At 43.6% G+C, this 15205-nt stretch overlaps 1 protein-coding gene across 8 annotated transcripts in view; it reads right to left on the bottom strand.

Moving 5' to 3' along the window:
- dnah14 (dynein axonemal heavy chain 14) overlaps window positions 1–15205 on the bottom strand; it is a 362578-nt gene that overhangs the window by 85806 nt on the left and 261567 nt on the right. For all 8 annotated transcript variants that reach the window (XM_062972594.1, XM_062972581.1, XM_062972591.1 and 5 more), the window contains 2 exons: window positions 11584–11724; window positions 1584–1751 (listed from right to left, as the gene is read on the bottom strand). In XM_062972594.1, coding sequence (XP_062828664.1) covers window positions 1584–1751; window positions 11584–11724 — 309 coding nt within the window. The remainder of the gene's footprint in view (window positions 1–1583; window positions 1752–11583; window positions 11725–15205) is intronic.

Below are 15205 nucleotides of genomic sequence, written 5' to 3'. Positions count from 1 at the left end.
GGAAGAGGGGCTGACCAAGGGCAAGATTGACTGATGGTATTCTTGAAGTGACTGGCTTGACCTTGAAGGAGCTGGGGGTGGTGAAGGCCGACAGGGAGTTCTGATGTGGGCTGGTCCATGAGGTCAGGAAGAGTCAAAAGTCACTGAATGAATAAACAACAAAACGTTAAGTGTTTAAGGAACTGTAAAAAGAAATAATTATTGTCATCAAGGGTGCTTGACAGAAGAAACAGTTCCAAAGTGTTCAATTAAACAGCAAAGCGATAGATAAGCGGCAAGCAGATAAGATGGGCAGTTGAAAAAGCGGTCTGGCTGAATGTGTACTTGTCGCAGACAACATTCCTTTCTGAGGATGCAGATTAATCCATGGGTTAGCTTAATCGCATATGCCTTGGAGACCCCTGACACTTTTCTCAGGGGCCTACAATGCTGTCAAGAAGGTCCTGGATTAAGATGTGATTCACTTTTCTGATTAGTTTTTATTCATTTCATTTTATATTGTAGTGTATCATTTTTATTGCTTTGGATGATTTGCAATAATTGCATTTTAAAGCTATTCTGTAGACTTATTGAAGGAATATTGATAGCCACATTAAAAGGTAGGGTACAACTATGAGAACATGTAAAAGGACCAGGTCTGGTAAATCTTGCACAAGTAAACAAAAAACTGTGAAGTTCATACAGTTCATTAAAAGGCCTTTTTCCAACACGAATAGAGGCTATGCACAGATCTAGGCTGGGTCACACCTATCTTGAAAATAGTACTTGTAAAGGGATCTAGGAGTTTTAATATTTTATTATTTATTTATTTACTATATTTATACCTTGTCCTTCTCACTCCGAAGGGGACTCTGAATATGCAACAATTTGATATCGCACAAACGTACATACAATAAAATAAAATAAACATAAATTAAAAACCAAAAAGTTAAAAACACCTCAACATTAAAATCCATCATTAAAACCATGCAATCCAGTAGCAGACCACAAACTGAACAGTGTGACAGCTAAAAAAGACAATGTGATTCTAGACAGCTAAAAAAGACAATGTGATTCTAGGAGTATAGTGTCGAGATGGAGGGAAGTCATAGTCCCACTCTATTTTGCTTTAATCATACTTGTCCAAGAGAAAGTTTGGAATGTGTCTAATGAAAGGTGATAAAAATTAAAGGCCAAGCCCTATGAGGAATGGCTTATAGAACTGCGTATGTTTAGTTTGGAGAAAAGAAGGCTGACAGAGTAGCCATGTTTAACTATTTGAAAGAATGTTACATTGAGCACAAGCTTATTTTCTGCTACTCTGGAGACTAGGACATGGTGTAATAAGTTCAAATCACAGGAAAAGAGATTCCATCTAAACATTAGAAAGAACTTTTGAACACTGGAATGTGCTGCTGCCTCCAAGTGTGGTGGTTTCTCTGGAAGTTTTTAATCCGAGGCTGATTGACCATATGTTGGGAGTGCTTTGATTGCATTTTCCTGTACTGTAGGGGATTGGATTGGATGGCTCTTGTGATCTCTTTCCACTCTATGATTCTATTGTCTATTATAATAAGTTGAAACCTTTTGTGAGTTTAACACACCTTGAAAAGATCTCTCAGGTTAAAAGTGTAATGGCATTTGGCTGGAGTTGGACGCATTTTATTAAACATTCTATAGTACAAAGCAATAGAGGCACATGTTAAGTAGTCCTTGCATTTCTGAACTTCAACCACGAATCTTTTGTTGAAAAAGTATGTTCCTAGACGCACCTACAGGAAACAACAAATGTGATTATAAAAAACTTTCTATAAAATGTTTCATTTCAGAAGGTAACCTCATGCTAAATTAATCCATTTTAGATGTTTGGAAATTGGTGCTCTCAAAAACATATACTGTACATCACGCCAACAATCTTTTGCATCAAATAGTGTACCTGTTAGGTGGTTTTTAGTGGCCAAATCTGATCATATCTCAATAGAGAAACACAGACATTCTCCTTGTTTTGTTTACATTTGACTACTTCTGCCTGGAACTAATCTGTCATTTTATTTACAGTAATACAAACATGCATACACACATACATGCACACAGGGCAATAGCCAAGGGGGAGGGGGGGTTTACAGGTTCACCCCTCCCATGAAATTTTTCAGGTTAAAAAAAAAAACCCTGGATTACTCATGAATTTTAACTGGTTAACCAAGTCCCCATGCTAAGTCTATGAGAAGCAAAAATTAAACGAGTCCCTCCAGAACTGCAAGTACTATCTCAAGCAAATAATTTATTCACTGGCATTACTTGCAGCAGTAGCTGATATAGTGGAAGCAACCAAGTTGGCCCACTGATTTTGATTTTTAAATATGTCAATTTAAAGTGTGTGTTTGTGTGTGTGTGTGTGTGTCATTTTCAACTCTTAAATGTTTGAAAGCATGAATAAGAAGCACAATGAGGCAAGAAAGACTAACTGGACTTGGACTCTTGAGTGTCCACTGAAGTTTATCAGTGGAGCTTGATTTCTATCTAAGGGTATTGACACAGTTTTCAAGTGTTTCCAACAGATGCTGTGGTATTCTTTTGTAATTATAAAATACTGATTAACAGTTATTTTCAGTTATTTTAAGACTTAAACTTTGTAACTAAAATAGAAAATTGTTTTAATTAAGTCTATATAAAATACAGGTTGTCTGAAAAAGAACTCCCTAGTTTTAATGTAATTATACTTAATTATACTTAATTATACTTAGTTCTGTTTCAAACATCCTGTATAGGATGAACTATACTATTTAAATTATTTTGTGTTATGGAACTACTCTTCATGATTCGCTAAAAAAGGTGTCCCCCCCCCGAATTTTTTTCTGGCTATGGCCCAACATGCACACATATTCTAATGCACATAACTTAGACACTATAAGTTATGCCCCATAGATTGTACTTTTATCTGGTTTATGCCTCAGCACAGCCTATCAGCAGCTGGAACACTACTACTTATTATAGAAAAGTAACATATACTGTAGATGCAGTTGAAAGGTGTTACTGTATATACTTGAGTATAAGCCAAGGATGAAAAACGCCCTCTCGGCTTATACTCGGATGAGGGTCCTGGTGGGAAGCCATGTGGCTGAAAGGATTCTTTCAGCCCCACGTCTTCCCACCAGGACCATCAACTGTCTGCACAGTGACCCAGCTTTCTTTTATCTGCTTCTCTCTCACCCCACGCACCTTTCTTTGCTTCTCCCTAGCCTCGCATGCCTTTCTCTGCTTCTCCCTAGATCTGCACGCCTTTCTCTGCTTCTATTTCGTTGCGCGTGCCTTTCTCTGCTTCTCTTTCACCTCACACCCTTTCTCTGTTTCTCCCTCAATCTGCACGCCTTTTTGTTTCTTTTTCACCCCACACCCCTTTCTCTGCTTCTCCCTCAGTCCGTATGCCTTTATCTGCTTCTCTTTTGCCCTACACACCTTTCTCTACTTCACCCTCAGTCTACATGCCTTTCTCTGCTTCTCTTTTGCCCCGCGTGCCTTTCTCTACTTCTCTTTTGCCCCACAACCCTTTCTCTATTTCTCCCTCAGTCTGCATGCCTTTCTCTGTTTTTCTTTCTCCCCATGCCCCTTTCTCTGCTTCTCCCTCGGTCTGCACACCTTTCTCTGCTTCTCTTTTGCCAACTCCCCACTGAGGCTGTCAACCTAAATCATAGTTGTCAGTATTTGATGAGAAGAAGATGGTGCAGAGATGTTCCTAAGAGTTTGTTTCTGCTTTCACTGATCACTAACTGGGGGAAGCCTGGAAAATGAGAAGGCCCCACCATAGTTTATTTTGTATAATAAACTATGGTGATTATGGTGTTGTTGTTGTTGTTGTTGTTGTTACATTTATTATTTTACTCTATTTATTATTATTATTATATTTATTATTGTACTCTACTTATAGTTATTACATTTATTATTTTACTCTATTATTATTACAATTATTATTTTAGTCTATCTATTATTATTAGAAGGATGCGTAAGCACATTTACTGTTATGATTGAGCCTCATGGCTCTGTTACTGACAGACGTGGGCGTAAGACTCCTCGAGAGTCAGATACTCTCGAGGAGCGAGAGAGAAAAAGACTGCGAGACATATTTGCAGCACCATCTGACGAGGAGTCTTTCGAAGGGTTTACGGAGAGAATGGAGGAGGGGCTGGTTAGCTCAGAGGAGGATGAGATGGATTGGACTCGGGTAAGGGAGGAAGTGGGTGCCACTGGCCATGATGGGACAGAAGATGAATGGGGACCTTCAGGATTAGACCCATGGTTTAGCTGGAGGGATGGGACGGGATCCACAGCTGGAGATGCTGTTGGGCGTAGTCAGAGGTGTTCCAGCTCTGACGAGGAAAGTGATGAGGAAACGCCCGGGTTAAGGAGGACAGCTGACAGTGATGAAGATTTGTAACTGGCATAAAATGGGGCTTGAGAGCAATTGCAAATTGCGTTGGGCAAGGTAATCTGGGCAAACGCTTGGGATCCGTGTGTGTGTGGGACGCTTCCCTGAAGACTTGTGTGCTTTCCTGTGCTGTGACGTAAGTTGATTGGAATCCAGGGTCAGACGGCGGGAGGGATTGTGTGGGCATTTGTTTGTGCAAACCTGTGCTTACTCTTATTAGCTTGACCTTCCGTCGTCTTCTTGACGGACGCCATCTCCTGCTTTGAGAACTCGGACTGAACTGACCACGGCTTGTCTTCCCCCCTTCTTGGACTTGGAAAAACTACAAACGTCTGCTTCTGGCTTTGATCTACGGAACGGAACTGGTCTACTCAACTGCTACAATCCTTGGCTGATTTACTCGTGTTGGAGATCCTGTCTGCTGTGTGTGTGGGGGAGCGACGCAAGTTACTCTAAGCACAGTGTTGGCAGCAGAGAGGAATCTGCTGCCAATTAGTTGCATTCTTTGTATCTTTTGTTCCTTGGCTTTCGTTTCGTTTATACCCAGGCTGAAGCAAGCAGTTTGTTTTTACCCGGATTAAACTCCGGTTTAATCCGGTTTATCTTTTGAACATTTACTTTTGCCCCTTTTTGCTCCTAAAGGCAAAAACTGCCTGGCCCTTGTGTTTTACGGGCATTTTTGAGTTCTGTAATCTAATAAACTCTGTTACTTTGAATCTTGTGGCGTTCTGTCCTTGACAGATTGCCCAACGCCCATAAAAAGTTTATTGCAGCAATAAACCCGTCAGGAAGACGATGGATGAGTTAAGGGCCAAAGTAGACCAATTGCAAACGGCTTTTACCGTTATCCAAACAGCTCAGGCTGTGAAAGGACATGTTTTGACTCCTGAACGCTTTGACGGAACCAGGTGCAAGTTGCCAACCTTTTTGGCACAAGTGGAGCTTTATTTTTCTCAGCTCAGTGCTCATGCTTTTCCTACAGACACTAGCAAGGTGGCCTTTATTTTGAGTTTGTTGACCGGTCCCGCAGGACAATGGGCCACTAATTTAATTTTGGGAAATGACCCAGTCAAGGACAATTTGAATAATTTCAAAAAGTTGTTAACTGATACTTTTGGGGATCCTCTCCGCACGGAGAACGCTGGGTGGGCTCTGTATCGGTTGAAACAGGGAAAGGGGACTGTTTTGGATTACTTAAATAAGTTTAACCTGTATCGCCACCAGCTGGATTGGGGGGAAAATGCATTCATGCTTTTATTTACTGCCGGGTTAAGTGATATGCTCCAGGATGAATTAGCACGCTTGGAGCCGGCTGAAAGCTGGGACGCCTTAGTAGCTAAGGTGCTGCGTTTAGACGCAAGGTTCGAGGCTCGTAAACACTCAAAAGCAATGTGTGCGCCACCCATGCATGTAACCAGGGCACCTGTGGTGATGGGGGAAGAGCCCATGGAGCTTGGGGTCTTTAAAAAGCTGTCTACAGAGGAAAAGAGCCGTAGGAGGCAGCTGGGCTTGTGTTTGTACTGTGGGAATGCTGGGCATTTTGCCAAAAATTGTAATGTGAAACCTTCCCAGCTTTCGGGAAAAGGCCAGCCCTAGTGCGACGTGAGTCCAACGCACTAGGGCTCCTCAAGCAGTCAACTGAGGGGAGGAAGCATGTTTTCGTACCCATTACATTATCTGTTGGGGGAAGGGAACTTGTTTCTACTTTGGCACTGCTGGACTCAGGGGCTACGGTCTCCTATGTAGATATTGAGTTTGCTAAGAAGCATGGCATTCCTAGAGTGCGCAAGGCATGCGACGTGTGGGTGGAAGGAGCAGATGGGAGACTGCTGGAGACTGGGGTGGTTAACCATGAAACCTCAGCAGTAACGTGGGAGGTGCAGGGAGTAACGGGAACGTTTGTGTGGGATATTACGAGCTTGCCTAGATATGATGTGATCCTGGGGATGGATTGGCTAGCTGTAGTAAACCCACAAGTAGATTGGGCAACACGTAAAGTGATCTTAAAGAGGCAGGATTGTTGCACTCTAAATGTTACTCATTCTGATATGGAGGGAGTGCCTGCTGAGTATGGGGAGTTCTCTGATGTATTTTGTAAAAGAGAAGCGGACAAATTACCACCGCACAGGCCATATGATTGCGCCATCAAGTTGGCAGAAGGTGCGAAACTGCCAGCAGGGAGGCTGTATGCCTTGACTGTACCGGAAAGGCAAGCTTTGCGGGAGTTTCTAGATGAAAATTTAGCCAAGGGGTTTATTCGCCCATCTAGTTCTCCAACTGCGGCACCGGTATTCTTTGTAGCCAAAAAGACTGGGGAACTTAGGTTGGTCTGCGATTATCGGATCCTAAACAAATACACCATTCGGGATAGGTACCCGCTGCCTTTAATCTCGGAACTGTTATCAAGGGTGCAAGGGGCTAAGGTCTTTACCAAGCTTGACCTGCGGGGGGCCTATAACTTAATCCGTATACGGGAAGGGGATGAATGGAAGACGGCATTTAACACGTGTTTCGGATGCCACGAGTTCCGAGTCATGCCTTTTGGGCTTTGTAATGCTCCTGCGGTATTCCAGAGGTTCATGAACGATGTGTTCAGGGACCTAATTGACCAATTTTTAGTGATTTATTTGGATGATATCTTGATTTTTTCTAAGGACGAGAAAGAACATCGTCAACATGTCAAGCAGGTTCTGCACCGACTGCGGGCTAATGGGCTTTTCGCCAAGGCTTCCAAGTGCGTCTTTCATGTGCCTGAAGTGGAGTTCCTAGGTCATGTAGTGTCAGGTAGGGAACTTAAAATGGACCCACATAAGGTTGATGCCGTCAACTCATGGCAGGAGCTGAAGACTAAGAAGGATGTACAAAGGTTCTTGGGTTTCGCTAATTACTACCGGGAGTTTATTCCGAATTTTGCAAAGCTCACGGTACCTTTGACGCAGCTTCTGCGCAAGAAACAGCCATTTGTGTGGGGGCGGGAAGCTCACGAGGCGTTTCTACAACTAAAGTCTAGTTTTCAATCGGACAACATACTAACCCATCCTGATGTTGACAGACCGTTCGTGGTAGAAGCGGACGCTTCTAGCTACGCGTTGGGGGCTGTATTGTCTCAGAAGGATTCCTCAGGGACCTTGCGTCCCTGTGGATTTTACTCGCGGCAACTAACACCCTTCGAGCAGAACTATACCATATGGGAGAAGGAGTTGTTGGCGATTAAGGTGGCGTTTGAGGTGTGGCGGCACTGGCTTGAAGGGGCACGGCACCAGATCGTGGTCAGATCTGATCACAAGAACTTAGAGCACTTGCAAACAGCAAAGAAGTTAAACCAGCGTCAAATCCGCTGGGCTTTGTTTTTCTCCAGGTTTAACTTCAAGGTGCAGTTCGTGGAGGGGAAGGCAAACTTGCGGGCCGATGCTTTATCCCGCAAGCCGGAATTTAAGACCAATGAGCAGGTAGTATGTCAGACCATCTTGCCTACTGCCTCTCTGTGTGTTGTAGATAATGAGCTTGGGTTACATGACCAGATCCTTGAGGCTCAGAAGGATGATGTGTGGACTCAGGAGCAACTGATGCTGCTCTCTGCAGGTAACCGTACCATACTGCCGCATCTCCAGGATCAAGACGGGGTATTGGTGCGTAGGGGGCAGGTTTACGTACCAGTAGGGACCCTCAGGTTGGAGGTGATTAGAGCCCACCATGACGAACCCATGGCTGGGCACTTTGGCAGGTTCAAGACCGTACAGCTTATCACCAGGAGCTACTGGTGGCCAAAGATGCGGCAAGACATTCTGCGCTTTTGTGACAGCTGCGCCGTTTGTCAGCAGAGTAAGACGCCTGTTGGGCGCCCTAGAGGGTTGTTATCGTCTTTACCTGTTCCGGAGAGGCCATGGCAAATCATTTCCATGGATTTTATTTCAGATTTGCCTAAGTCTGGGGGTTATACTTGTATTTGGGTGGTGGTGGATTTATTTAGTAAACTGGCTCATTTTATTCCTTGTTCAACCATTCCGGCGGCCCCTACGTTGGCCTTACTATTTACAAAGCACATCTATCGTTTGCACGGAGCACCCGAGGTGATTATTTCAGATAGGGCTCCGCAATTTGTGTCACGCTTTTGGAAACACTTCCATGAGTGTTTGGGGACTAAGTTAAACGTGTCTTCAGCTTTCCATCCGCAAACGGATGGACAGTCGGAACGGGTTAATGGGCTCTTAGAGCAGTATCTGCGTTGTTTTTGTTTAGATCAACCCACGGCTTGGGTAAAGTGGTTACCGGTGGCGGAATTTGCTTACAACAATGCGGTGCACACGTCTAGTCAGCATACGCCATTTGAGCTAACTTATGGTTTTCACCCACGGGGAGGTGTGGCGCCGTCGACCAATGTGGTCTCTTCGGACCCTGTGTACCGCTCTTCGGAAATGGCTGCATTGCATGATGTTGCCCGTCGCTTACTGTTGGAAGCTAAGGCAACGCAGAAGACTCAGGCTGACCGCCACAGGCAGGCAGGGGAGGAGTTGGAAGAAGGGGATTTGGTGTGGTTATCTTCCAAACATATTAAACAGGCTGGGGGAAAGTTTGCGCCTCGGTATTTGGGTCCCTTTCCTATCGTTAAAAAGATTTCTTCTGTTGCGTTTCGTTTGCGTTTACCGTCTAGTTTAAAGGTCCATCCAGTCTTTCATCGTTCGCTGTTGAAACTTGATACCTCTAGTCGTCGTGGTGCTATAGCGGAGGGTATCACTGCCACTTCTCCGCCATCGGGGGAGGAGGCCTTTGTGAGAGGGGATAGTGTTATGATTGAGCCTCATGGCTCTGTTACTGACAGACGTGGGCGTAAGACTCCTCGAGAGTCAGATACTCTCGAGGAGCGAGAGAGAAAAAGACTGCGAGACATATTTGCAGCACCATCTGACGAGGAGTCTTTCGAAGGGTTTACGGAGAGAATGGAGGAGGGGCTGGTTAGCTCAGAGGAGGATGAGATGGATTGGACTCGGGTAAGGGAGGAAGTGGGTGCCACTGGCCATGATGGGACAGAAGATGAATGGGGACCTTCAGGATTAGACCCATGGTTTAGCTGGAGGGATGGGACGGGATCCACAGCTGGAGATGCTGTTGGGCGTAGTCAGAGGTGTTCCAGCTCTGACGAGGAAAGTGATGAGGAAACGCCCGGGTTAAGGAGGACAGCTGACAGTGATGAAGATTTGTAACTGGCATAAAATGGGGCTTGAGAGCAATTGCAAATTGCGTTGGGCAAGGTAATCTGGGCAAACGCTTGGGATCCGTGTGTGTGTGGGACGCTTCCCTGAAGACTTGTGTGCTTTCCTGTGCTGTGACGTAAGTTGATTGGAATCCAGGGTCAGACGGCGGGAGGGATTGTGTGGGCATTTGTTTGTGCAAACCTGTGCTTACTCTTATTAGCTTGACCTTCCGTCGTCTTCTTGACGGACGCCATCTCCTGCTTTGAGAACTCGGACTGAACTGACCACGGCTTGTCTTCCCCCCTTCTTGGACTTGGAAAAACTACAAACGTCTGCTTCTGGCTTTGATCTACGGAACGGAACTGGTCTACTCAACTGCTACAATCCTTGGCTGATTTACTCGTGTTGGAGATCCTGTCTGCTGTGTGTGTGGGGGAGCGACGCAAGTTACTCTAAGCACAGTGTTGGCAGCAGAGAGGAATCTGCTGCCAATTAGTTGCATTCTTTGTATCTTTTGTTCCTTGGCTTTCGTTTCGTTTATACCCAGGCTGAAGCAAGCAGTTTGTTTTTACCCGGATTAAACTCCGGTTTAATCCGGTTTATCTTTTGAACATTTACTTTTGCCCCTTTTTGCTCCTAAAGGCAAAAACTGCCTGGCCCTTGTGTTTTACGGGCATTTTTGAGTTCTGTAATCTAATAAACTCTGTTACTTTGAATCTTGTGGCGTTCTGTCCTTGACATTTACACTAAAGAAGATTAGAATAATATTTAATCAGAGTTGGACAGTCTTATCTTAAATTAAAGTTTTATGTAAATATTCAAAAACATGTAACCTACAGATGAATGTAATTTTATTGGTATTTATTTTTATTTTTGAAATTTACCAGTAGATGCTGCATTTCCCACACACAGCTTATACTCAAATCAATAAGTTTTCCCAGTTTTTGTGGTAAAATTAGGTGCTTTGGCTTATATTTGGGTTGGCTTATACTCGAGTATATACAGTATAGGCTCAATTGATAACCTAACTCTCACACCCCATCCAAATAGCAGCCCTAAGTAATCACATTTATTTCTTGGAGTTTCCCATAAAACCAAAAGTCTGATTGTTCTGTTTTGTAAATAGTGCTCTCAGAGAAACATATGCATTTTTGGAAGGATGGGAGAATAGAATTTAACTCCATTTTTACATGCCTCAACACTGACAATGAAGCCTACTGTCAACCTGGACTGTTCTTGGCTTCAGCTCTTCGTATTTCCTAATTATAGTATTTCTGATCTCAAGGTAATTGATTAATCCTTGATCTCTGTTTTCTCAGCCCTGGTTCCAGATAGAGACTGCAATGAAGTCAGAGCATGCTATGGCTGCTCAAAATCATAAGAACCCTGAAAATGCATATTTCAGAAATTTGGAAATCACATCTCTACAGTAATTGTATCAGTTTGTGTGTGTGTGTGTGTGTGGGGGGAGGTATAAATCAAGGCACCCAAGTGGAAAGACCATGCTAGCAAAGGATTTCTTTGCAATGTTTTATGCATTTTTTGAAGAATTTTCAAGATGCTATCCATGAATTGATGGATTAGCATGTAGACATGAATTCAAAGAGGTCAAAGTTCATATTACCATTTGGCCATAGAAACCCACTGGATTACTTTGGGCAAATCATATTCTCAGCCTCAGAGGAAGTCAATGGAAATATCTCTGAACACATATGGACAAAAAAACCTTCATGTTAGGTTTGGGTTATAGTTGCCATAAGTCTGAAATAACTTGAATGCACACAACAACAAATATGGGTCAACCAGCCACTTTTCTGTACTTTCTGTATTATTTCAATAGAAAAAAATGAACATAATTAATTAATAATAAGTAATTCAATTTTTGAAATATACTATTTTTGGAATAGTAGCAAATAATAATCTCATAAATTATTAAAAATGAGTGAATTAACTTATTTCAAAAAGTAGCATTCCAAGCTCTACTTTTACCTGGAAAATACGCTGCAAAGATTGCAAAGATGTTGAAGGCAAACATAATGTACAAAAATGTGTCAAAAGACGGGCACTGATCTCATTACTTCCTTCACTGGTAGACATACAACTTGCAACCAAGGAAACATCCTGAACATACTGTTTGGAGAAGGAAAGAGAGTCATTTTAAAAGACTGGATGTAAAAAATTCTGAATGCTGCTTTATTAGTTTAGGAAGTGGTAATGAACTCAACAAATTTTTCCACAAATTTTCAGATGCAAAATAAAATACAATGTGTTATTATGGTAACTAAGAACAATTAGAAGAATGGGTTGCTTAACTGCAACTGTGTTTCTTTGAGTGGTCATCTATGAAAATCGCACATAATTGTTCTTCTTGCACATGTGCAGACATTTCAAAACTCTCTAGACCAGTGGTTCTCAATCTTTCTAATGCTGCGACCCTTGAATACAATTCCTCATGTTGAAGTGACCCCCAACCATAAAATTATTTTCATTGCTACTTCATAACTGTAATTTTGCTACTGTTATGAATTGTAATGTAAATATCTGATATGCAGGATATATTTTCATTGTTACAAATTGAACATAATTAAAGCATAGTGATTAATCACAAAAACAAAATGTAATTATATATTGTGAAATATTTATTTCTAATTACAAATAAATGAAATTTTGTCTTGAAGCATGATGTAGCATGGGTAAAAGTCTTAAAATAACAACAGTAAACTAAATTGCTACATTTTGTAACAGTATGCATAAAAATCCAATGTTAGTGCAAAGGTTGCGATTGCTTCTTTTTCACCAGATTAGAAATTCTCAGGGCAGAAATGAAGAAAAGAGAGAAAGAAAGGATGTAGACACAGAAAAAAAAGAAGTGAAAGATAAAGGACGTAAGGAGGGAAGGAAGGAGAGACAGAGAAATTAATGAAGGAAGGAGAGAGAAAGAAAGGAAGGAGAGAGAAAGCAAGAAAGCAAGAAAGAAAAGAGAGATGAAGGAAGAGAGAAAGGAAGGAGAGAGGCCCCTTCTACACTGCCCTATATCCCCAGAGCTGATCCCAGATTATCTTCTTATCCCAGATTATATAGCAATGGGGACTCATATAATCCGGTTAAAATCAGATAACCTGGGATCAGATCCTGGGATATAAGAACAGTGTAGGAGGGACCAGAGAGAGAGTGAAAGGAAGAGGAGAGAGAGAGAGAGAGAGAGAGAGAGAGAGAGAGAGAGAGAGAGAGAGAGAGGAATGAAGGAGAAAGAAAGATAGGAGAGAAAGAAAGAAAGGAAGGAAGGAAGGAAGGAAGGAAGGAGGAGAGGAGAGGAAGGAGAGGAAGGAAGAAAGGAAGGGGGGAAAGCTATGTGCAAAGAGCAGAAGGAGTCAGGCACTGAATGGAGCCATGTGCCTCTAAAGCCAGCAACACCTGCTGCAGCTGCAAAGCAGCCTGTCTTTCTTTCTTTCTTTCTTTCTTTCTTTCTTTCTTTCTTTCTTTCTTTCTTTCTTTCTTTCCCCCTTTCTTTCTTTACTTCTCTCCTTCCCTGACAGCTCTTTTGCACATGCCCCAAAGGAGAGGCCGGGGGGGAGAGAGAAGGACCCTGAGTGAGGAGTGAAGCCATGGACTGCCACCTGGAGCTTCTGGAAGCCCAGGTGAATGACCAGTCGAGGAGCACCTTGGCTTCGGTTGGACACAGGGCTCCCTGCTACCCCTCTGGTGAGTGGCCCAGCTCTTCTGCCTCTGAAGCCCCTCCCCCTGCCTTCCCCAGCTCCTGGCACAAAGTTGCACGTCGCCTTGCGCCCTGCCACCTCTCCTGGGATTGAGCAGGGAATTGGGCTTGCTATCTGGAGGGATCCCCTGAGAGTCTTGCTCCATGCAAACTTGTAAGAGACCCGGAGACAGATAGAAGAGAGATGTCTCAGTTCCTAAGACCATCAGAAATATGTGTTTTCCAATGGTTTTAGGTGACTCCTGTGAAAGGGTCGTTTGACCCCCCCCCCAAAGGGGTTGCGACCCATAGGTTGAAAACTGCAGCTCTATATGTTGGAAATGGAAACATTTTGGTGGTAGCCCCGCCCACTTTCCCCTTGTAGTATAAAGCCAGTGGGAGGGGTGGAACGCCTCAGTTCCTTAGTCACAATAAAGGCCATGGATACCAAGGCATGATAACTGCAGGGAAGGTGGGAAGGGATGTGCAAATTTCACAGATGACCACTTGAAGAAACACAGTTATAGGTAACCAAACTGTTATTCTTCGTCGTCTCTGTGAAATGCGCATATATGGGTCATTAAAAAGGTACCAACCTGGAGGTGGGATCGTGCCACACAGGAAAACAGGACTGCTCTGCCAAAGGCTGCATCTCAGTGGGATGCAACATTGAGTTTGTAGTGGGAAACAAAAATTAATGGACTTTACCAGGCTGCTGCTCTGCAAATTTCTTCCAATTGTACTCCATGCAGGAAGGTTTGGGAAGTGGCAACAGCTAAAACAGAGTGGCCCTTGACTAAAGTGGGAGGATCCTGGCCTGCCAGGCTGTAAGGCAATCTGATGGTGGTAGTGATCTAGCTGATAGCCGCTGCAGCAAGAGTGGGAGTTCCAGGGTGTCGAGACAGTACTTAAGGATGATGGGCCCAAGGTCTCCATGCCTGGAGTCACTACAACCTCTCCGGTTTAATCCATGTTTTTATTAGTTGTTGTCATTTGTTTTTATTGGCTAATGTTTACATTTTATAATTGTGCATGTTTTTTGTCTATTGTTGTGTTTTATATTGCTATTGTTTTTATTCGGGCTTGGCCCCATTGTAAGCTACCCTGAGTCCCCTTTGGGGAGATAGAGGTGGGGTATAAAAATAAAGTTGTTATTATTATTATTATTATTATTATTATTATTATTATTATTATTATTACGTGGATCGATGGAAGGGCCACCGGTGAAGTAGCATGCCTCCATGGGGCTGCTAGAGGCTTAAAGGCATCATGGTGCTTCCCCTTTTTAGTCTTCTCCATGGTTGGGGGAGATGATTTGGCCTTCTTTGCCCTTGGAGCCAACAGGGGCTCAGCCCCTTCTGAGGGGAGTTCAGCAGCACCAGCAAGCTCTCTTGCGGGATGCTTGCTAGAATAGCCTGACGTCCCAAACAATGCCTGTTTGTAGAGGAGGGCTTTAAGGTGGGACTCCCAAGTTTTCCTGGCTTGGGGAGTAAATGCCTGGCAGATGCAGCAAGAATGAACCCCAGGCGTCTTCTCCAAGCACAGCAAACACATGACGTGGCCATCAGTGTCTGGTGGCTTGCCCCCACAAGCTGTAAACTTCTTAAAAGAAGTTGTAGTCACCATTGATAGAAAGGTCACTAGCCTGGTCTGGTGGTCAGAGGGATCATTTAAGCAGTCTGCATCAATATCAAAAGGTCAAAGAAGTCCAAAAATCATGAGGCAGAGTGAGTAGTCAGGGAGGTCTGAGTCAAACTGGGTAGGCAAACAGTCTAAAACAGTGATTCCCAATGTAGGCACTACTGCCTCCTGGTGGGTGCTGGAGCAATCCAGGGGGGCGGTGATGGCACCTATTAGGACACGGGGCGGGGCCAGAGGAGGGGTGGGGTCTCTTCCCAAGTGTCGGAGACAGGGCTG

Source organism: Anolis carolinensis, chromosome 1 (assembly GCF_035594765.1).
Source record: "Anolis carolinensis isolate JA03-04 chromosome 1, rAnoCar3.1.pri, whole genome shotgun sequence".
NCBI classification, from domain to species: domain Eukaryota; kingdom Metazoa; phylum Chordata; class Lepidosauria; order Squamata; family Dactyloidae; genus Anolis; species Anolis carolinensis.
The sequence above is the reverse complement of the archived record's forward strand: the minus strand, read 5'-3'. Positions and strand labels throughout refer to the sequence as shown.